Source organism: Cricetulus griseus, chromosome 4, assembly GCF_003668045.3.
Source record: "Cricetulus griseus strain 17A/GY chromosome 4, alternate assembly CriGri-PICRH-1.0, whole genome shotgun sequence".
Lineage (NCBI taxonomy): Eukaryota > Metazoa > Chordata > Mammalia > Rodentia > Cricetidae > Cricetulus > Cricetulus griseus.
This window is the reverse complement of record NC_048597.1, coordinates 160,668,897-160,691,743: the sequence shown is the minus strand read 5'-3', so window position 1 is coordinate 160,691,743 and position 22,847 is coordinate 160,668,897. Positions and strand designations below refer to the sequence as shown.

Here is a 22,847-nt window from a genome sequence, read left to right as displayed (position 1 = left end):
CACCTCTGGTTTCTATGGACACCTGCACTGTATAATGTATACACAATTAAAAACATCTTTTAAAAGTAAAAATAAATTTTTAAAAGAAGGGAAAAAGGATGCAGGAGTCTAAGGAGGTCAGAAGAGGCATCAGATCCCCTGGAGCTAGAGTTACAGACATCTGTGAGCTGCCATGTGGGTGCTGGGAATTGAACCCAGGACCTCTAGAAGAGCAGTCAGTATTCTTAACTACTGAAGCATCCTTCCACCCTCCTATCTTCTTAACTATACACTTTATGGAAAGAACTCACAGAAGAACATACATACACCACAGTATTAACAGTGACTCTCTCTGGGACAGCAAATCTATGGATGTTTGTAATTGTTCTCCATGATTTTCTATAATTAACAATACATACATTTATTATAACTAACAAAAATGCATAACAATAAATACACATGACATTAAAAATGGAGAAGACTGCAGAAATGACTCAGAGGTTAGAGGCATATATTGCTCTTGCAGAAGACCCAAATTTAGTTCCCAGCACCTGTGACAGACAGCTTGAAACTGCCTGTAACTCTAGCTCTAGGGGACCCAAAGTCCTCTACTAGACTCTAAGGGCACCTGCACTCACACACATACATACCCACCCACCCTACCCCTACCCACATACACATGATTAAAAGTAAAATCAATCTTCAAGATATATGTATGTTACTATTTTTAACTCTGTGTATATGAGAGGGGGAGGGAGAGAGGGGAGAAAGAGAGAGAGAAAGAGAGAGAGAGAGAGAGAGAGAGAGAGAGAGAGAGAGAGAGAGATCACACTCTATGTACAGCCTGAGCTGTCCTCAAGCCTGCTACTCTATTACCTCACCCCCCTCCCCCACCACAGGCTGAGGTTACATATGTGACTCACAGAACTTGGTCCTTGGCTTATTTAACTTTTACTTTATATTTTGTTTGTCTGTTTCTTGAGGCAGGGTCTCAGGAAGCCCAAAGTGCTCTTGAACCAGCTCTGTACCTCAGAGTGGCCTGAAATTTTCGATCCTCCTGCCTCTGCCTCCCTGGAATTACAGGTGAGCATCACCTTGGCCTATAGCAAGTCTTTGCCTATGTGGCATTAGGCATTGGAGTAGGCTTTGTGCATGCCATGCAAACACTGTGCCCACAACCATGTCCCCCAACTTACAATAAGAATGTAGTCACAAAAGGCCATATATTTCTTTTGGGTTTTTTGTATTAAATTTTTTATTTATTTTAACATACCAACCACAGCTTCCCCTCCCTCTTCTCTTCCTGCCCCCCCCACCTCCCATCTACACCCACACCCACCTCATCCATTCCTCCTCGGTTCAGAAAGGGGCAGAAGGCCATACATTTGATGGTATTTGTTAAAGCTCAGAAATTCAGACAAAGATATGTAAAATGTATTTAGTTTTCTTCAATTCTTGGTGGCACCTGCCTTAAGTAATCCTAGTACTTGAGAGGTGAAGTCAGGAGGGTTAGAAGTCCAAAGCTATTCTCAGCTCCCTAGTGAATTCGAAGACAGCCTGGACTGCATGAGACCCTGACTTAAAAAGCAAAGCAAAATGAAATTTAAAAATTTTTAATTGAATGAGGATGAAGGAGCAGACCTTTATTGACATCCCCATCCTCTCTGTCTGCAGAAAATGCCCCTGCTTCATTAGGGGTATGTGTCACTTTGGGGGAGCCAAAGTATACGTCCTGCTGCCCCTGCTTAATCCTGGCCTTTCTATACTTGTGAAGTGACACTAGTGACTGTGACAGCCCGTTACAGTCCCACTGCTGTCAATCTGCATCTTTGTTCCACGGATCCTGTAGGCCCTTTCCCCAAAACATTTCCTGGACAAGATGTGGCCAAGCCAACCTACTTGAATGGGTGGGATGAGCTCCCTCTCCTGACATCAGCTAGCCGACTCCCCTCCCCTTCCTCCCGCCCTGAAACCTGATCCAGCAGCAAAGCTGCTTGCTAGAAAACTTGGCGGCTCCCCAACTCTGGTGGCCCGGGAGTGCCTGGCTGCAGCCTCACAAGGTGCAGACAAGCCGTTGGAAAAGCAGGCTGCCTGGGACATGAGGTTGGCAGCGGGTGTGCAGGCTGGCAGTCAGGGGGACTCACCCTGAGTGGCTGCTCCGAGACGAGGCCCTCCCACGCTTGGGAAGTTTGCCATGCTGCTCTGCGTGCCGCAGGTGCTGCTGGCCCCGCTCCTTTCCATGCTTCTGGCCCAGGCGGAAGGTAAGGAGTTTGGTGGGGAGGGGAATAGCATGCTGGGGTGGAGGAAAGCCTTAGGTCTCAAAGGGTTGGAGGGAGGAGAGGCTGGAGCCACGGGAGGGCTAAAGGAAGGCCGGCTGGCTGGCTATCTCACTGCTGATGAAGGAGAGAGCATTCTAAAGTCAAATCAGGTGGTTTGAGAAGTTGAGCCCAAGTGAGTCTTCTGCTGAGAAAGGATTGTCTGTCTATAAGACACATGGATGCTGGGAGATAGTTCTCTTTCAACTTAGCAAATGATTGCAACTACAGACCTGTGAGCTCGTTCTGTCCACTTTTTCTTCTAATAGCCACAGATAGAGTGGGAGAACAATTCACACAGGGTCACACAGCTTGCCTGCAGCAGAGTGGGTGCCAGGACCACTTGAGTAACTTTTTTTTTTTTTTTTTTTTTTTTTTTTTTTTTTTTTTTTTTTTGCTTTTGCTGGTATTTTTGCTTGAGTCCTCTGGGCTTTCTCCTCCCCTAGGCTCCTCCAAGGCTTCAGTAAAATCAAACTTCCCTGTCCTTTCTACCCAGTCCTCTCCTTTCTACTTCAGAAACAGGGTGTTCAGTCACATGGGTACTATGTTCCTTCTATTGCGGACCACATTCAGTCCCACAGGCAGGCTCCTTCTACACAGCTGTGTTGCAGCACCTTGGGGGACAATGAGAAGGATGCCACCAAGGGGGTGGGACTGATGTGAAGGCAAGGAATAGGATGCTCTTTTCTGTAAGCTGTCATTGGGAGAAGCAGGGTAGATGGACCCGAAGCAGGTTGTACGTGGTAAGTGCTTTGGGCTACCTTTCTCTGGTTGCTCTGTCCTCTCAACTGACATTGTTCTGCGGCCTGGCCGAATTAGCCAAACACCCCCAAACCTCCAAGAGTTCTGCAAAGCCCATCAGACCCCCCCCAAGCCTCTCAGAATCTTGGGTAGTGGTGTAGAATCTGGTCTGAATCTTCTGAGCCTTGGGGGTTCATGTCTGTATAATGGTCTGTCTTGCTAGCTCCTTTGGCAGGCTGTCCTGAGATTGAAATGGAAGACTTGTGCAGATAATATTCCATTATTCCAAAGAAGACAAAACAAAACAAAACAAAACAAACAAACAAACAAAAAAAACAAGTCTCTTGAGGCTGGGGCTATAGCTCTGTTGGTAGAGGCTTGCCTAGCATAGTGTGCATGCACACAGCCTGGGCTCCAGTCCTCAGCACTGCATAAACCAGGAATGGAGGTATAAGCCTGTAATCCCAGAATTTGCAAAGTAGAGGCAGGGGGATCAGAAGTTCAAGGTCATCCTCGGCCACAAGGCAAGTTCTAGGCAAACCTCAGTTACCAGAATACTGCCTGAAAAGCAAAACAAAATAAAATAAACTTAAAAATAGTCCCTTCCACTTCTCTTTGCTTGCCTCTGTGCCTCCATGTGTCCCATAAGGAGGAAAGCTTATGGGACGGGTAGATGACATCCCATTGAAAAACCTGTAAGAATGCCTTGTTGTTTGGTGACAAACTTGAGTTGCTTCTTCTTTTTAAAATTACATTTATAATAATAATGATGATGATAGTAATTATTATCATTATCATCATTATCATCATTATGTGTGTGTAGTCACATATATACCCTGTCGTGTATGTTGAGGTCAGAGGACTACTTGCAGAAGTCAGTTCTCTCAGGTCATGAGGCTTGGTGGTAGGTGCCTTTAGTCACTGAGCCATTTCACCTGACTAGAGGATGAAATTCTTTTAACAGATTCTAAGCTGGGTCAAGAGAACCAGGGCTCTAGCTCCTATGTTAAACTGTTCTCCTTCCCAGCCAGCCAGAGGGCGGCCACTCAGGCCCACGACACCACCAGGCCCGCTCTGCTCAGGTTGTCGGATCACCTCCTGGCCAACTACAGAAAGGGGGTGCGGCCTGTGCGGGACTGGAGGAATCCTACTACCGTCTCCATCGATGTCATCATGTATGCCATCCTCAGCGTGGTGAGCTGCCCTCAATCTGTTTGTGGGGAGGGGTGGTCAGAGAGGCCATGCACCTCCTGGGCAGTACAGTGGGCATCAAGAACCCTAGTGCCTATGGTCTGGCATCATGGCTGGGGATAGACTGAAGTTGTATCTGCACAGCTGCCAAAATCACAAACCTGGGCCACCTATGTGTACCATCTCCTAGATGTGGTCACCTCCTACATGATGGAAACTGTCTCCCCATATCATCTCTACACCCTTAGTTAGTGCCTTATAAGGGTCCCTGGATGGCAGGTGTCACTAAATGGCAACAGTAGATTAAAAAGTCAATCAATAACTAGAGTAGGGTGGGGTACCCTCTTCAGCAGGTGAGGCCAAGCATTGCATGGAGATGGACAAAAAGGTGACTGAAGAGCTGCTGGCTTTCTGCCTTGCAATGGGGAGGTGGGAATCGACTTTACAGGCTGCTTGGGTCACATGACATCTCCCCCGTATAGGAGGGAATCACAACATTTAGAACATCTCTGGAGAGAATAGCTAAAGGCAGCTTGGTGTGCTGCTTCAGAAAGGGAGACCTGCAGTTAGAGGTGGGGAGAGGAGAGCAACCACTTTTTTTTTATTCTGTAGTTTTGAGTCTCTTAATTTCATAACACAGCAGGCCATATATGCATCATATATATAATATATAAATATGATAAACATTGGTAACAGAAACCACACATAATTTACATATCTTTAGGGTTTTCCCCCCTGTTTTATTGAGAGAGAGTTTTACCATATTTCCAGGCTGGCCTCAAGTTCAGTCCAATACACCTGCCTCAGCCCTCTGGGTATTGGATTATAGGCATGTACCACCACACCATACTATGTATCTTCAAACTTGAAAAGAAACCATTGCATTTCATCCTAGCTGAGTCCTCTTAACAGAGAAGCTTCTCTTGGCCTCCCAGCACCCAGTTCATCCCTTCCCCTAGTCCCTTCCCTCCTCCTGCCTTCCCAGAAGACCACCTCCTGTTAGGTGGTGTGAGAGGGGCCATCTGTCATCTCCCTTTCCCTTCCTAGGATGAGAAGAACCAAGTGCTGACCACTTACATCTGGTACCGGCAGGTGAGCAAACCGCCTCTCACCACCCTGCTACCTAGGATGAGACTTCTCTGCCAGGAAGGATGTCCCCCTTCTCAAGGAGTCAGGAATCTCATGGGCCACGTGGAGGTTCAGAGGCATGGTAGACAGATATAAGATCTAAGAGTCTGAAACGTCTCCCTCTCAGGGCCAGGACAAAATGGGTGCAGGACATCCTCCCAGCCCCAATCCCTGCTTTCTCAGATTCTTTGAAGCATCCTAGACAAGTGCTGACTGACCAACCCTGGAGAAAGGACAATCCCTGGCCTCACTTCACTTTCATGTAAACAGCTCCAGCTTCTAGAAAGTTCTTCTACACTAAGTTGGAAAACAACAAAATCGAGAGACAGAGACAGGAAGAAACCATCCACTTAACCCCCAGGAATCCGCCCTGGTGCATGTGTTCAGTTTTGACAGGTGTAAGTCACACTGGTGTACAGATGTCTCAGGTCTTGACTGGTCTCTGGAGAGGGGGTAGACCAGAGAGGCCTCGCCCCAGAGGCTCGGTAGAAACAGCAGCAGCCACAGGTCTCTGTGGAATCCCTCCCCACATCGATAGCCATGCTCTATCACCATGATACCCATATGGGACAGAGAATGTAGTAGAGGAATGTTGATCCCTACCAGACAGTTCCATTTCTGTCTGACGGAAGGACCCCTTAATTCAGAAAACACCCTGTCTCATGGGAAGGAGTCAAACAAGAACAGGCTGCATGTTTCCCCAGAAGAGGCTGCAGCAGTCTGTGATGTTATACATGCAGATGATAGAGAGCTGTAGAGGCAGGGTCTCTTAGCAACCAGTGTGTGATGTGGGTCAGTGCCCAGCCTTCCCCCTGGAAGATGGCCACCTACTTCCTGAGAAGAAGGGGCAGAGATCTGTCTCATTTGCAGAAGACCCTCACCAAAAAAGGGAGGGGGCTGCCTACGGCTGTTTCTGCTTCTCCCACAGTTCTGGACTGATGAGTTTCTGCAGTGGACTCCTGAGGACTTTGACAACATCACCAAATTGTCCATCCCCACAGACAGCATCTGGGTCCCTGACATTCTCATCAATGAGTTGTGAGTACTTTCATCAGAGTCTAGGGGCTAGTGAAGCCAGGCATGGTGACAATTTCCTCTTTGCAGCCTCCAAACTGCCCCAGCCAGGCTTGTAGGCTGTAGGCCAAGTATTTGCTCAAGTCCTCCTTTACCCATCCCTTTCTCTTTGTACTGGATGCTACAACTTTATACTTCTTGGTCCAGGGGTCTCTATCATAGTAACAGAAGCCAGCAAGTGATGACACACTGAGTTCTAATAACTTAATGGAGACAGCTGCATTTGTCAGAGGGGACCATTACACTTTTTGAAAGGAGTGAAACACTGATGGCAGCCAGTGCTCCTGAACACAAAAGAGATTGGGAGCCAAGGAACATGCTCAGATCTCCCAAGCCACACATGTGCTGAACAGGCCACAATTGGCACCCCCAGGATGAAGTGGGTCCCATTAGCTTTTGTTCCCAGCAGCCCAACATGGTCCTATTGCCTTCAGCCAGCTGACTTTCTCCCCATCCTGCAGGTTCATCCAGGGTCCACCAACTGGACATCTGAGTTCAAAGGCAAGGAAAATACGTGGGGAAAATACAGATAGAAGGGGGAAGGTAGGCTGGGGCTGTGACTCAGTTGGTAGAATGTCTGGTTGGCATGCAAAGTGCCTGGATTCCATGCCTAGTATCAAATAAACCCAGTGTGGTAGCACAGGCCTACAATCCCAGCATTTGGGAGATGGAGGCAAGATTATTAGAAGTTCAAGGCCATTTCTGACTACATAGAAAGTTCAAGGCCAGCCTGGACTACATGAGACCTTATTGCAAAAAAAAAAAAAATAGTAAGGGAAGGTGGCAGAGGGATTCATGTAGTATCAACTGCATTGTCCACCATGGCATTTTCCTACAGAAAGCCATTGAATTTGACCTCACCCTTGAATGCCCCAAATGGCACAGGTGGAAAGTGTTCTAGAAATTTCTGCCCTGTATTTTAGCTTCTTATCTTTCAGGTAACCCCACAGAAGGATAAAGGCAGGGACCCTGGGCTCAGCTTACCTCAGGCCTTGGGTCCAGGCTCAGTCAGGAGAATGTGCTGAATTCTTGTTGGATTTTCCTAGGCCCCCTCTTCTTACTCATGATCTCTGTTCTCTTCCCTCCTGAGATGATTGCTCCCATTTGGGGCACTTCTAGGAATGGGAATCAAAGCACTACCAGAGTCAGGATGGAATAGGATTCTTCTCTCCTATCAAGCCATTGGCTATTCTGGATATCAGCTCTATTCCATCTGGCATGGGGTGGGTGTGACAGCCTGGAGACAGTGACTTATGGATTCATGGATTCCTTCTCTGCCTTTGAGAGCTAGGTTGTTAGTGGAGTCAAAGAGAAACACCCTTTATTGTTTGGAGCACAGCTTCCGTAATAGTGGGTCAAGAAGCTAAGACTGATAACACTGGAAAGTTAAGGCCAGACAAAATGTCTGGATTATCTTGCTGTCTAGATCCTCCCTGAATTTCTTTTCCTATTGGGCTACCCAAAAGATCTTTAGCCTCCCAGCGCAAGGATCTGCCTCTTCACCCCACAAACTTATTCCTCTTCCCTGACCAGTGTGGACGTGGGGAAGTCTCCGAACATTCCGTATGTGTACGTGCATCACCGAGGTGAAGTCCAAAACTACAAACCCCTTCAGGTGGTGACTGCCTGTAGCCTTGACATCTATAACTTCCCCTTCGATGTGCAGAACTGCTCTCTGACCTTTACCAGCTGGCTGCATTCCAGTGAGTATGCGGACTTGTGGGTGGGACAGAGGTTGGGGCTCTCAGGCACTTGGGGCCAGGAGCACTCTCTATGATACACCCTGCATTAATCAAGACACCACTTATTTTTCTCCCCCCTTCTCTTCCCTTCTGTCATATCTTTCATTTATCTTGTTCCTTCATGGTTCTGGGGATCTGACCTAAGACCTTGCCCCAGCTAGACAAGCACCCCACCACTGAGCAATATATCCTGCCAGGTGTCTTTTTAATGCCAATGAGGCTCTGTTTCCTATTCCTCCAGTTGGAGCCAATATTGCTGTTCTCACTGCCTCCGCTAGTTGCTACAGGGAGTAATGAGACAGTGTGAATCAGCTCCCAGGCACTCTGCAAGGGACAATTCTTACTCGGTATCTCAAAAAGGATCTGGCAGGAAATGTATCTCAGACCCACCCACTCCTCTTCACCCCTGAGTTAAGACATCCCCTCCTGCCCAGGTGTCCTTGTTCCCTTCCTACCCTAGTCTTCCCCCATGCACTATCCCCACTGTGGCTCATGTTCCCACAGCAGCCAGTGAGCTCTTATTAAGATGCAAATCTGATCATGTCATTTAAACCCCTCGATGGTTTCCCAGCAGTCCTGGGACCCAATCCAAATCCTTGACCTGATCCTGCCCACAGTGTACCACACCAGCTTCATCTGGTGTGTGCCAGCCCAGCTGCCTTCCTCTGGAGGCCCAGAGGTTCTGTCTGTTCTCTTTATCACAGGCTGTTCCCTCTCCTAGGCTACCTACCCCTCTTCCTTCTACTCTTGGCACCCCAAACACAGCCTGATCAACCCCTCCACTCGCCTGATTATCCCCCATGTATCACCACCTCCTGAGAGGACGTCCCATAGTCCCCTAGACTAGTTATCTCTTGTGCAGTTTTTAAAACACTGTTTTTTTTTTCTTACTAATTTCATCACTTGACAACACTTGTTCAGTCCACATCTAATTTTCTCATGGGTATAATTTCAGAGGAGTGGGAACATGGTTTCTGGTCCACTATTAGACTTTCTAGCACAGTGTCTGGCCCTGAGAATTTTTATTGAGTATTTAAGTGCCAGATATTTAGTGGAGGACTTGGGACTGCACTATAGGAAGACAGTCTGTCCTGTTCTGACCTGTTCATTACATTAAACTTCAATTATAGGGGCTAGAAAGATAACTCAGCAGTTAAGAACACTTGTTGCCCTGCCAGAGGACCCAGGTTCAGTTCCCAGCACACAGCTCACAACTGTAACTCCAGTTCCCAGTTATCCAATGCTCTCTTCTGGCCTCCATAGGCATTGCACACATACAGCACACAAACATCCATTCAGGCTAAACACTCATACATATACATGTTTTAAATACAACATGACATGACAGTCTTCCATTTACTTCTCTATGCATATCCACCCACATGTATGTGCATGAACACACACATGAGCTATCTATGGAGAACACATATTGCATATACTATCATACACTGCTACTTGATTCTTTTTAGCAGCAGTGAATCTCCGACCTTTCTCAAAGTTAGTGTGTATGAGATCTTCCTCATAAATTGTAACTGCAATAGACTCATCTAGGTGTATCATTGTTTATTAAGTATTTTCTCACTAATCGGCATTTAGATAGTTTCCTTTATATGTATTATATATATATATATATATATATATATATATACATATATATATTCCATACACTATATATATATATATATATATATATATATATATAGAGAGAGAGAGAGAGAGAGAGGAGAGATATCTGTGATATGGTACAATTGAGGATTTATCTTATTTTCCTAATTCTTATTCAAAGACAGGTAGTTCTGTGAAGGCAGGGGTAAAAACGTGTTTAATTCATTTCCTAGATGAGAAGCTCTAACAAAGAAACATAGAAGGCTGTTTGGAAGGTGTGGTGTCTGTGTGTGTGTGTGTGTGTGTGTGTGTGTGTGTGTGTGTGTCTGTGTGTGTGTAAGTGAGTGAGACAGAGACAGAAAGCTTCCCAATTAATGCTTCCTGCGGTTCTTTGCACTGTGCCCTCAATATAGGCTTGTGAGATAGACAAAATATGTTCTATCACCTCACTTTTTTGATGCCCCTGCAGCCACAGCATGCCCACTCACATGGAACTTCATTTCTATATAGCTGTGGAAACCAGGGCTGAAGGTTAAGGGCAAAGGTCTGGGGTTTAGAGATCTGGCAAGAAGGAAGGTTCCTTGGGTGCTGTCTGGCCTATGCCTCACCTTTTTATACTTGAAGGCTCTATACTTGAAAGTCCAAAGCTGTTTTCTTTTCTTTTCTTTTTTTTTTTTTTTTTGGCCTTTGTCTCTCTTTAGTCCAGGACATCAACATTTCCCTGTGGCGATCACCAGAAGAAGTGAGGTCGGACAAGAGTGTCTTCATGAATCAGGGCGAGTGGGAGCTGCTGGGAGTGCTCACCCAGTTTCAGGAGTTCAGTATGGAAACCAGTTACAGCTATGCAGAAATGAAGTTCTATGTGAGTGGGTGTGGCTGGGCCTGGAGGAGCCACAAAACCGACTAGCCCTCCACATTGGGGATGGAGAAAGGAGGCAAACTGGGAAGGACCTAGTAGCCCTTGTGCCAACTCCAGGTCCATATGCGTTCCATGCAACTTCAGCAAGGGCGATGGGAATGCAATTGAAGCACCCTGTGTTTATACTCAACAGGCATAAGCCTGGTGCCAGAGGAAGGCTATGGGTCTGTTACTCTCCTTCCCCAAGAAATCCATGCTAGACATTCTATAAGACAGTGGGGTGGGTATGGGGTAGTGGTTCCTAGGTTCCTGTCTGCCCAATCACTCCCAAGCTTCTGTCCTGGTCCCAGGTGGTCATCCGCCGGCGGCCTTTATTCTACGCAGTCAGTCTCTTGCTGCCCAGTATCTTCCTCATGGTCGTAGACATTGTGGGCTTTTGCCTGCCCCCGGACAGTGGAGAGAGAGTCTCCTTCAAGATCACGCTCCTTCTGGGATACTCAGTCTTTCTCATCATTGTGTCAGACACACTGCCGGCAACAGCCATCGGCACTCCCCTCATCGGTAAGGCCTTCCCCAAGGAAGTGTTTGCTGTGGTGAAGACCGGCCCCCACCCTTAGTGGATCTCTTTTTCTGGCTCAGGTGTCTACTTTGTGGTGTGCATGGCTTTGCTGGTGATAAGCCTTGCTGAGACCATCTTCATTGTGCGGCTGGTGCACAAGCAGGACCTTCAGCGTCCAGTACCGGCCTGGCTAAGGCACCTGGTCCTACAGAAAACAGCCTGGTTGCTCTGCCTAGGGGAGCAGCCCATAGCCCATAGGTCCCCAGCCACCTTCCAAGCCAACAAGACCGATGACTGCTCAGGTGAGAGAGGATAGGGACACACTCACACATAGAATCTGGAGGCTGTGACATGCCAGGGATGAAGGATAGGATCTGGCAACTGGTGCAGGATGGAAGCAGGAGGATGCTTCAGTCAAAGATGTCAATCAGACTGGAACCTTGCTTCCCTTTTCCCTTTTTAAAAAAGACAGGGTCTTGCTATGTAGCCCTGGCTGATCTGAGCAAGCTTTCACAGAGATCTTTTCTGTTTTGGAAGTGATAGATGGATGCCTTTAAGACATGTACCATCAGGCTCAGCCAGGCCCTTTTGCTTTGCTTTCAAACCCCTCGTCAGTCTAGGTGAATGAAAGGTGGGAGTCATGGAGGCTGAGCCCTATGGACTGAGAAGGGCTCAGAGGAGCTGGGTGTGAGGGTGAGTGCATGCCTTGAATCCCAGAACTTGGGAGACACAGGTAGGTAGAGCTCTGTGAGTTTGATGGCATTCCAGGCTACGTAGTGAGTTTCAGACTATCTAGGACTACATAGTTAGACCTTGTCTTGAAGTGAGAGGGAGAGATGGACACAGAGAGAAATGTAGAGTGTAACTGAGGAAGACACCCAACTTCTGACCTCTATACCTCACCCCTCTGCCACAGCATCAGGGTATCTCACTGGCCTCCCTTTCATACCAAGGCTCTGTTCTTCTTCTAGCCATGGGAAACCACTTCAGCCATGCTGCGGGACCCCAAGACTTGGAGAAGACCCCAAGGGGCAGAGGTAGCCCTCCCCCACCACCCAGAGAGGCCTCGCTGGCTGTGCGTGGGCTCTTGCAAGAGCTGTCTTCCATCCGGCACTTCCTGGAGAAGAGGGATGAGATGCGGGAGGTGGCTCGGGACTGGCTCCGAGTGGGATATGTGCTGGACAGGCTGTTATTCCGCATCTACCTGCTGGCCGTGCTGGCCTACAGCATCACCCTGATCACACTCTGGTCCATTTGGCATTATTCTTGAGTGAACACAACCCAGAAGGGCTGGTTAGGCTAAGGATGGAGGATTTCCCCTTAGGTGCTTCATTCTGTTTCCAGCACCAATTAGTTTGAGCAATCCCAAACCAGTGTCTGAACCCTTGGCTCTGAAACTTAGTGCTGAAGACCCATTCTGTCTCCCCAACTCATTCCCAACTTCCCCACCATGGCTTTTAAGTATAATATCCTAGTTCAAGAGAAACCAAGTATGCTCTAATTTTACTCATCAACACATCGAGCCTGGGTTTGCTTTCCGGTACTTCCTCGATTAAAGCCCTTGGAACTGCTCATTTCCACAAGATTTGGTTTTTGATTGAAGAAAAACTAACCCTCTAGCATAGGTGCCCCAGACTTCTGCATCTATTTTATCTATCCCCTAAGGGCTCCCTTTCCAGGTCACCTGTGGCCACTTCCCTGGCATTCAGCTTTGTCAGCCGATGGGGGTAGGGGGATAATAAAGCACAATGGTATCTTGCTCCGTCTATGACCATTTGTATTGAGCTTTGGGAAAAGTCTGGATGGTGGAATTACCTGTAGTTTCAGTTGACAGATGCTTTCCGGGCGGAGGAACTAGAGAGTGACATGACAGCCATCATGATGAAACAATAGGAGGTAGATGAGTTTGAAGGTTAAGGCTGACCATTTATCAAATGAGAGGAGAGAGGAAGGCTTTCTGCAATCCATTGGGAAAATGCTGGAAGGATCCATGTGGGCCAACTCTTCTAGATTTATGGTCTCTAGGGAGCAAGCTATTACACTGCAACAGAGTGCTGCCAAGGAGATAAGACTTCAGCACCACGGCCAGCACCCTCCCATTTGGTGTTTAGTAGATGCTGACTGCAAGGCTTGGATTGAGGCATCTCCTTTTGCACTCTTAGTAGGTAATGTCTAGTGGCCCTAACCAGGAAGCAGGGCTTGGTGGGAGGCAGAGCTGGGATAATGCTCTTGGACATACCTTATCCTGGTCACCTGTGCTAGACAACAAGCCTTAAGCAAGCTAAGTAACACCCCAACTTCCACTCACCTACCTAACAGGCATCTAGGAGAAGGAATATTCTGTCTTAGTCTCAAGAGTATATAGATGAAGTTCCCTCTGACACTTTATCATGTTCCTATCTTATTCCTCTCCCTCTCTTGAGTTTCTTGACACTCAAAGGAAAGCAAGGTAGAGGGGGACTAGACAACGAATGGCCAGGCTATAGAGACAGGAACCCACCAAAAAAAAAAAAATGTCTGGGATGAGACCAAACAGTTCCATTACCTCCTAAGCTATTCTAAAGCAGCCAACAATAAGAAAGTCAATGCAAACACTGGGGATAGCACCTTCTCAAAACCCCAAACTCTGCCATTTCAGTTCATAAACCACCTGGGAAGCTGAGCAGAGTGCAGAAATTTGGGGCCTTGGGTTTTGTCACATGTGAAAGGGCCCAAGGCTGAAGGAGGGATCACATGGTTTACCTTTTGTTAGGTGCCTTTTATCCCAGAATCCCCGCCAAACAGAAAGAGCTCCTGGATTCTAGCTAGCTCCTCAGGTGACCTGGTATTGAGGGCTCATCAGCACCTCTATCCCAGACACATGGGCTTTTGAAGACTTCAGAATTTCACCTTTATTTTTGTTTTGTTTGTATGCCAATCAGGCTCTGTTAACAAACAGGAGAGTATGGGACCTAGAGTTGCCTTTGGCTGAGCAAGAATGGGCAAGATGTAGAAACAGTTCTCCTTATTTGGGATAGGCTCTGCAATTCCCCTCTTGGAGCCTGGTTTTAGAGTCAAAAGATGCCCCACCTACTAGGACTTCTGTGCCTAGTCACTTGCTATCAGAAGGTTCTTATGTCCCAGGCCACAAGGATAGAAAGATGGACAGTCAATGCACCACTGGCCATTAAGTGGGTAGCTATTGACAAAGTGTTCAACCAGAGAGCTAGTAAGACACTCATCAGCCTATTGATTCCCCATCTCCCCCTTTTTACCCTTCACTCGTAATCAATAGGGCGACAGAGCCCAGTACTGAGGCGGCCAATTAACCACCTCAGGAATGAGCTGCTGCATGTAACATCTTCCGGTCCACTGGCTACATCCAATGGAGCATTGATCTGGCATCTGTGTCATGCTTCCCAGGGATGGGAAACTGAGGCCCAGCACTGGAGAATGTCTCCAGTGTACCAACTTCTCTTCATCAATGCTAATCTTGGACATGCCCTAAGAGGTCCTTATCATGTTTGGGGACACATCCAGTCACTTGCTTATCCCCTTCCTTTCATAACTAAAGTTCAGACTGAGGCAGTCCAAAGAGGCTAGGCTGGGCCTCCAGTCCCTAATGTGCCAACTAAAAAGACAAGTAAAGCCATGAAGAGTGGCTTACATCTGTACTTGTGAGGCTGAGGCAGAAGGATTACTGTTAGTTCAAGGTCAGCCCGAGTGACAGTGTGACCCTGTGGAGAGAGGGTGGTGAAGTTTAACAGACAGAGAGGCTTATGCAGTGTATCCATGTTGAGATAAAACAGATAAGAGGGTATAGTGATCCTAAATTCAGGTTTGGGTTAATGACATAAGCTTTAGGAGTAAATGAAGGGAGATTTGTGGCAAGTGGCAGGATGTATGAATAATTAACCAATCTTGGTCTAGATAAGGACCTGCTACTCCTACCCATCATTGCCTCTTCTGCAAGGTGGTCCCAAGAGGTCCTTGGCTTGAGGGACCAAGGTGGCTCTCAGAAGATAATGGCTTCTATCCCAGAGCTGTCCTCATCTAGGGTGGGTGTAGTCTGAAGTAGGAAGATAAGTTAGACAGACACTCTCCAAGTGACTAACATACAGACCCCAGAGAAAAGCCCCAGGCTCCAGGTAAAAAAGACCATAACAGAGTGAAGGGAGAGAGCCAGCCTTTCATTAGCTCATGCTTAGCTGTGGGGAATCAAGGCCTATAGCACTCTCCAGCTTCTACCAGCCTGCTTTAGTCTACATGGTCCCACTGCCTCTGATCCTGTCCTATGCAAAGGGATAGGCTTCAGGTCTCCACGCCCCCTCCGGCAGGGCACCTCTTCATCTCACCTCCCAAGTGCTCCTCGGCCTTTCCCCACCCACCCTGCTTCTAACAGTCTCCCCCAAACTCCACCAGAGCTGTGGAAGTACACTGTAGCCCTGCAAGCCTTGGTGCTCTACAAGTCTGCAGCTCAAGCAGCTAGGAGATTGCCACTGGCTCCTAGGAAGGAAATGGCTTTTGTTCCTGATGTTGGCCACCTGTGCTCAATGACCGAAAAGGCATGCCCTAGAGTGGACACCTGGCAGCTTTCAGGAGCACTGGGACAGGCATGTTGAGTTTAGCAGCCAGTGCAGGCGGTTGGGGTAAGAGTGGGAAAGCAGGGGGCAATGACGAGGAGGACAACGATACAACTGAGTTCCCCCAGGCTAGCTTAGAGGAAAAGTTTCCTGGTGATGGAGGGGGGAGTGCAGCTCAGTGTTTGCCAGCCAGCTTCTCCTCCATCCCCCTCCTCCCCCAGCCTCTGAATCAATACATTCTGAATCTAATCTAATAACAGAGATTTAACGAGGGGATAATGCGCATGGAGCCGCCAGGCGCTTTGTCTCTTCTTTCAGGAGGCAGCTGGGGCCCATTATCTGGGGACAATGCCCCATGCTAATCACTCCCTCTGCCTCCCTCTGCATGTTTGGGGGAAGGGGTGTTGGGCAAGAAGGGGCAGCTCCTTTGACTGCACCGGAGGCAGTCACACTGGTCCAGCCCACCCCACGCAATTGCCTTGGCCTAACACCAACTCCTTGGCCTTCTATTCCAGCCACACTGGGTATCCTGACCTGTGAGAGGTGGAGGGCATCCCAGCAAGGCAAGCACACAGCTACTAACTAGGTTTCAGATGGGACTTGGGTGGGCTTTTTTGTCTTTCCGTTTTTCTAACTTAGTCCTCTATAATTTAAGCTACCCCACTGAAGCTTGTGATGGCCAGCCCTGAGTGTCAGTGTCGTGGTTAGAGAATTCAACCCTAGTTTTAGGGAATAAGAATAACCCATGCTGAAATAAAAAGCTGGTCTTTCTCTATTTCTCTTTCTCCCTCTTCCCCACTCCTTTCCTTTCTGTTATATCTGGAAGTGTGGAAGTTAGACTGAAGGCAGAACTTCCTGGCAAGGCCAATGCTAACAATGCTTATTAAATCAGGAGTCTGGAAAGGAGCAAATTGCATCTCATTTCCTAGAAACCTTTCAAAAAGGGACCTTTAGCTCAGTTTTCTATTGGAGCTTGCAGGAGGAGGGAGCCCAGAGCTGCGTTTGGACATCCACTGCCTTCTGAAACATGTTTACTGAACAATATGAGTGTGTTGTGGAGTGTCAGACCCCAAGTGTAAAATCTTCCATGCCGGGTCTCCTTGTGTGTCCACCTACTCATCTCTGAAGTGGAGTTCCCACTATTCCCACATCATAGATGTTAGGGGTTTTGTGATCCCAGTGAAGAAATGTTCAGGGAATCTACAAGGCTCTAGTAGAGACGCCCGGCATCATGCCGGCCCTTTTTTTTTTCATTGGCTTGGGTCACATTTGGAACCAGTGAGAATTAATTCTGGTAAGTGGTGGATGGGGACCTTTGTCCTGCTGTTCCCATATTAAGGACAGACCTAGTCAAATGAGCTAGGCACTTACCTTAAGGCCAGGGAACTAAAGAGCCTACTTTTGCCATGTTGCACCCAAACACTGGTGCCCATTCTGCCCCTTTGTTATGTCCCATACTTAGCCCCAAACCTTCGGCTTCCTAACAGAGTTCTGCCATAAAACTTCAGCTTAGAGTTCCTGCACTGAAACAGTGTGAGAGCCTTGCACACTCTAGGATCCCATGCTGAGCCTTGTCAGGTCTCCCATGCAGCCCTATGACCCATGTCTCTTTGTAATGAGCTCTAAATCCATAGAAGAAGGAGCGTTGTGAGAGTGGCACATGGGACTTATAGGAACCCAGGAACTCACTTCCCCGAAGTTAGAAGAACTTTTCCAATTAAGGGTTCAGAAAGAAAGAAATATCCAGCAAGACATCAATATTTGGCCAAGACAACTACAGCTGTGACTTCTAAATTCTGTCCACCAGGTGGCAGCAAAGCCCAGAAATTCTATGGAAAGTCAGGCACAAAGCCTTTTATTGCCCCCCTTCCCTGCTACACCTTCCAAATAAAGACCCCTATCCCTCACCAGTGGTGTCTGCAGCCCCCTTCCTTTAAGGCCAGCCCTATCCTTTGGGCCACCAATAAAGACAGCATTCCTGAGCTCCAAGCATTCAGGCAGAGCAGCGCCCCAACCCCTCTGCCACAGACTTGCCCACACTGAGCCCTGTTGCTCTGAGGCTCCTCCCAGGCTCTGACCATGCTCATCCCCCCATCCACAAAGTTGGCTCTTCTATTTTCCTCCTTTCTGCACATGTGATGAAGATGTGGGTGGCTGGTGGTACGGAACACTGTTTTGCCCAAAGCTCTCTCAGCCTAAGACTTTCTCTCTCCTGCCCAACTCCAGCGCCTTACTATACCAACTTGGAACTACTTCACACCATCCTGGGGGAAAGCAGCTGGTGGGGGGATGGGCACAAGTGCTAGGAACAGGTCAGTGGGTGGACAGACAGGACAAGTGCCTGAGAGACACTCATTTACCCCAGGCTTGGCTCAAGGAAGCACCGAGAAAGACATGGCTGTCCTAAGCAGGGCTTTCAAGAATCCATTCCTTTACTTATCAGGACATGTACAATGTCCACAGTGTGGCTACTGCCATGCCCTCCAATCATTCCCTGTCCCCTGCTCCCCTGAAAATCATCAACCTACTGCACCTGCTCATAGTCAGACCTTGTGAACTCAAGTTCCCTGAAAAGGCCACATCTGTGTTGAAGATTTTGCATATTAATTGACTGATTAGAACATCCACAAATGTGGAGACTTGGAATGTGGCAGATCCAGAACTAAAATTATCATGGGCTATCTTTAGTACCCATTTGTAGGCATTGGCCAGCCATGTCTGGATCTAACTTAACATCCTTCTGACTATCCGGTAAAACCCATTGGAGTACCTTAACTAACAGGCCACCCTTGGGCTTCCATTGACCAAAGCTAAGCATGTCAACAGAGTGCACCTTAGCCCTACAGCAGAGACTTCCCTTCTTTATTAAAACCTATCCACCCGCTGCTCCTACAGCATAGCTGGTAAAAGCACTGTGGCATGCGTTCTTTGACTGTAACCATTTCCACAGTGCAGCAGCAGGTCATTTATAACAACCTGAATCCATATTGCTTGCCACGGACTCTCATATTTGGCTCATAATAAGCCATCTATTTCCCCTGGAATGAAACTGGCTTTTGTTGTTGTTGCTGCTGCTACTGTTGTTTTGTGGGAGGGGGTTCATTTGTTTGAGAAGTCCAAAATGGAGCCACAGGGCTGAGTGCCTTCTGGACGATCAAGGAAAGAATCTGATCTGCCTCCTGGCCTTTCCCAGACTTGGGTCACCTGTGCTGACTGTGGGGAGTTCTGTCCCACCTTCACAGCCAAGTCCAAATGTCTCAGCTCAGCTTGGTATTGGCATTCACTGCCCCCAGCTTGCCCCCCTTCTCTCTCCCAGTCTTTTCTTCCCTGAGTTCCCCTTTCTCACATTATCTTTATGAAAAAGTTGGATTTTTAATTATGCACATGCTTCTGTTTCTGCAGGGGAGCATGGACACATGTGTGCAGGTGCCTGAAGAAGTCAGGGCACCAGATACCCCTGGGGCTGGAGGCACAGGCAGTTGTGAGCTGCTGGACATGGGTGCTAGGAACCAAACTCAGGTCCTCAAGCATAGCAGACAGTGTTTGTAATCACCGAGCTCTCTCTCTAGCCCCAACACATCATCCTCTTTTTCCCTTGTGTGTGTGTGTGTGTGTGTGTGTGTGTGTGTGTGTGTGTGTGTATGTACACATGTGTGTACATGTGTGTGCAAGTGCATATGCAGAGGCCAGGTTGACATTGGGTATCTTTCTTACCTTCTCTCTGAACATGGATGTCACTGATTTGGCTAGGCTACTGCAGCAACTAGCAGGCCCAGGGATTCCCCTGCCGCTGCCTCCCTCCAGCATTAGGGTTACAGGCTCATGATACCAGCTTTCTTTGTGAGTGCTGGGGATCTGAACTCAGGTCCTCATGCTTGCACACCAAATACTTTATGGACCATCCATCTTCTGGGCCCTTATCACACCATCTTCTGGCTCATCTTTCACACAGATCCCTGTGGCTCTAACCTGCCCACACTGATCATCCAGAACCTGCTCATCTTGAGAAGTCTCCACTCAGCACCCAGCAAATGCCTTCCAATTCACAGTGTGTCAGACTCACAAGCCTTAGCGCTCAGGAGGTAGATATCCTTGGCAGGGTCATCATTCCTACCCTGAGATCTTGGGCAATCTTCCCTGTGCCTCCATCTTCCTGTCTATAAAAACCAACATAATAAAGCACCCATCTTGTGAGGGTTTAGTAGATGGTGGATAAGTTTCATTCACCGTTTATTCTTGCTGGGTTTTTTGTTTGTTTGTTTTTTGTAAATCTATCTGCCTCTAGCACAGAAGAGTTGTGAAGTGAGGCAGCCTGGACACACTGAGTTAACACAGAAAGAGAAATCACATTTGTATCAGGCAACACGTGCTGTGTGTTCACCAGGTAAATATGAATAAGCCCTAGACACTCAGGAGAAGGGGACAGGAAAGCTGACTGGAGGCCAGGATGCCAGTTCAGCAAGAGACAGAGGACCAGGTTTGGCTTTTCCCATCTCCTCTCACCCCCAGCGCAGTCTCCTGAGTGGAGATGGTGCCAAGGGCTTCCTGGGCTAAAGGTCCTACCCTGGAATGTGGCTCAGACTTATTCTCCGAAGATCTGAGATACCGGCAACCTCCTGGTCCAGCTTTTCTGTCCAGGACAGTGGATGCAGGAGATGGTGTGGTGATGTCAATAGGACCTTCCAGGTCAGATCCAGTAAATGATGCCTTTCCCTCCAGGTGACACTTGACTAAGGGTTCAAGCTCCATGAGTGCCCGCCCTTTCCTCTTGACTGTTGTGTTCATACCCCTTCTTTTGCTCCTAAGACCTATTCTTGGTGATGAAACTCAAACCCACTAAGCATCAGGCTTATAGTTCTCACAGGGGTCACTCTGGTTTGGGACTGTGTCTACCCAAAACAGACAGCATTGACTTCACTGTTGTTTACCCAGAGAGGTATCCAGAGCTGAGCACTGTGCCTAGCATGGGGTGGAGACTCAATACTATCCAATTAACAAGGGAGTGTGGTTCCTAGTAGAGTTCTTTTCTGTCAAGATGACCACAAAACCAGGGCCTTTCTGTCCTGGAAAAACCACTGCACACGCAGCATGCCATTAAGTGGGGTCATCTGGTGCACCTGCTGCTGCCTTGGGCTTTCTCCAGCCCTTTCAGCAGCCCCAGCCCCAGAGTCATGAGAATCTTCATGTTCTTCTGCCAATCTATCTTCCCCAAGTCAAGTCAAGCTAGTGGCTGGGGTGGGGAATCTCCCACTTTGCTCAGGGTAGGGTCATGGCTTCCTTCCTGACATAGACCAAGGAGTCTGAAAGGTTTCCTGTGGGGATCACAGGTCAAATGTTGCATGATTCAGCAGAGCTTATAGGAGACTGGTGATTCCAAGACCTCCCCTCCCCCAGCAAGATGGATGAACTGGCTCTGGTGCAGGAAGCAGTCGGCATGAGCTGCACAAGGACTACCACTCACAGAAAGGGCATGGTTCTCACCCTTCTCCTCTCCCTTCTCTGAGAGATGGTCTCCTAGGTGAGGCAAGGTATGGTGGGTGTGGTTTGAAGAGGGCACTGCCAGCAGATGAACTCTCACTGTGGGGCTGAAAGTTGATTCAGCAGGACTAGATTCACAAGAGAAGCCTGATAAACTGTTGTTTTAAAGACCTATTTTCTATTCGGGGCATGATGGCACAAATCCAAGCATTTGGGAGGCAGAGACAGGCAGATTCCTATGAGTTCAAGGTCAGTCTGTCCATATAGTGAGTCCTAGGCCAACAAGAGCTAACATAATGAGACCCTGTCCTAAATAAATAATAATAATAATAATAAAAACTGTTTTCCAACAATATTCCAATAATGCTACCTTTGTGAGAAGACATCTGTAAGCTTCCACAGAAAATGTGCTTTTATTTTTACATTTTTGGCTGAAAGGGGAAATGGATTTGTCTGCCCCCCTCCTGCCCCAGCCTCCTAACATCTTCTCAGGCTCCCCAGGTTAAGAGTGGAGCAGAATTCAATAATCCCGTAGCCAGGAAGAGACAAGTACCTCCCTCCCATCCAACCTCCGGTCCTAGATATCAGAAATGGGAAGACATGAGGGTCTGCTCTGGTGCATGCTGGGTCTTGGGCTCTACCTTACTCTCCTAGTGAGCATCTGAGGCCCCAGCTTTACAGGGTGTCTGTGTTGGTTCACACAGGTTGTACACTTGTAGGGTAGAAGGTATGGTTCTCTGGAATGCTTGACCCAAGTCTAACAAAATCTGCATATTTAAAAAGAAAACAGCAAGATGGCTTAGCAGATAATAATGTTTGCTCAACAAGGCTGACGACCTGAGTTCTGTGCTCTCACATATGTGTGTATACATGCTCACAGCCCACACAAAGACCAAATGAAGACAAAGAAAAGAAAAGCCATAGTGGGAAAGATAAAAATCCAATGGCCACTGCCTCAGGCACAGAGGCACTCTACAGTGCCTGAAGGTCTTCTGGGCTCCTTGTAAAGTATACCCCCCCACCCCCGCATGCCATGGAGTTGAATATACTAATGAGGCACTTGATATGTAAAGTTGTGTATAGCACTCCCTGTAAGGAATAGAGCAGGGCAGAAAAGCCTATGCTATGCAAATGAGTCCCAAAGTCCCACTGTCACTTAAGTGCTGCAAAGCTCTGATCCTTGGTATAGTTACTGAACTCTCTCTTCTCTAACCCACTTCTTCCTTTGGAAGTTGTGGTGGCTTGATTGAGAATGTCCCCCATAGGCTTGGCTATTTGGATGCTTCGTTTCCAGTTGGAGGGATTTTGGGAGGTTATGCTAAGGTACAGCTTTGCTGAAGGAAGAAGGTCACTGGGGACATACAATCTGGTCCCAATTCCAGTTCATTCTCCCTGCTTCATTAATGTTTGCTGTTGAAAATGGGACCTGTCAGATTCCCGTTCTAGCAGCCTGCTACTTTGCCATTCTTACCAATATGGAGTCTGCCTCTGAATCCAGAAGCCCAAATAAACGTTTTCTTCTAGAAGCCACTTCTGGTCACAGTGTTTGATCATAGTAACAGAAAAGTAAACAATACAGAAGTGTATCTTCTGTGTGTGTGTGTGTGTGTGTTT

The 22,847-nt window shown here is 47.8% G+C and overlaps 1 protein-coding gene across 2 annotated transcripts; it reads left to right on the top strand.

The window, feature by feature from the left end:
* Positions 1 to 2,173: 2,173 nt before the first annotated feature.
* On the top strand, positions 2,174 to 12,463 carry Htr3a (5-hydroxytryptamine receptor 3A). 2 transcript variants are annotated; one of them, XM_027412093.2, is made up of 9 exons: positions 2,174 to 2,240; positions 4,063 to 4,229; positions 5,274 to 5,318; positions 6,283 to 6,392; positions 7,962 to 8,131; positions 10,477 to 10,637; positions 10,985 to 11,195; positions 11,274 to 11,495; positions 12,165 to 12,463. In XM_027412093.2, exons 1-9 carry the CDS (start codon positions 2,174 to 2,176, stop codon positions 12,461 to 12,463), a joined length of 1,452 nt encoding a protein of 483 aa, XP_027267894.1. The 2 variants fall into 2 exon arrangements, with proteins under 2 accessions (XP_027267894.1, XP_035300374.1); XM_035444483.1 differs by having other exon boundaries at positions 12,147 to 12,463.
* Positions 12,464 to 22,847: the final 10,384 nt, after the last annotated feature.

Bases quoted from the DNA above. Each gene is read 5' to 3' on its own strand.
- Htr3a (XM_035444483.1), top strand. From the start codon at position 2,174: ATGCTGCTCTGCGTGCCGCAGGTGCTGCTGGCCCCGCTCCTTTCCATG. The intron at 5,319-6,282 runs GTGAGCAAACCG...CTTCTCCCACAG, and splicing joins CTTACATCTGGTACCGGCAG to TTCTGGACTGATGAGTTTCT. The intron at 11,196-11,273 runs GTAAGGCCTTCC...TTTCTGGCTCAG, and splicing joins CATCGGCACTCCCCTCATCG to GTGTCTACTTTGTGGTGTGC.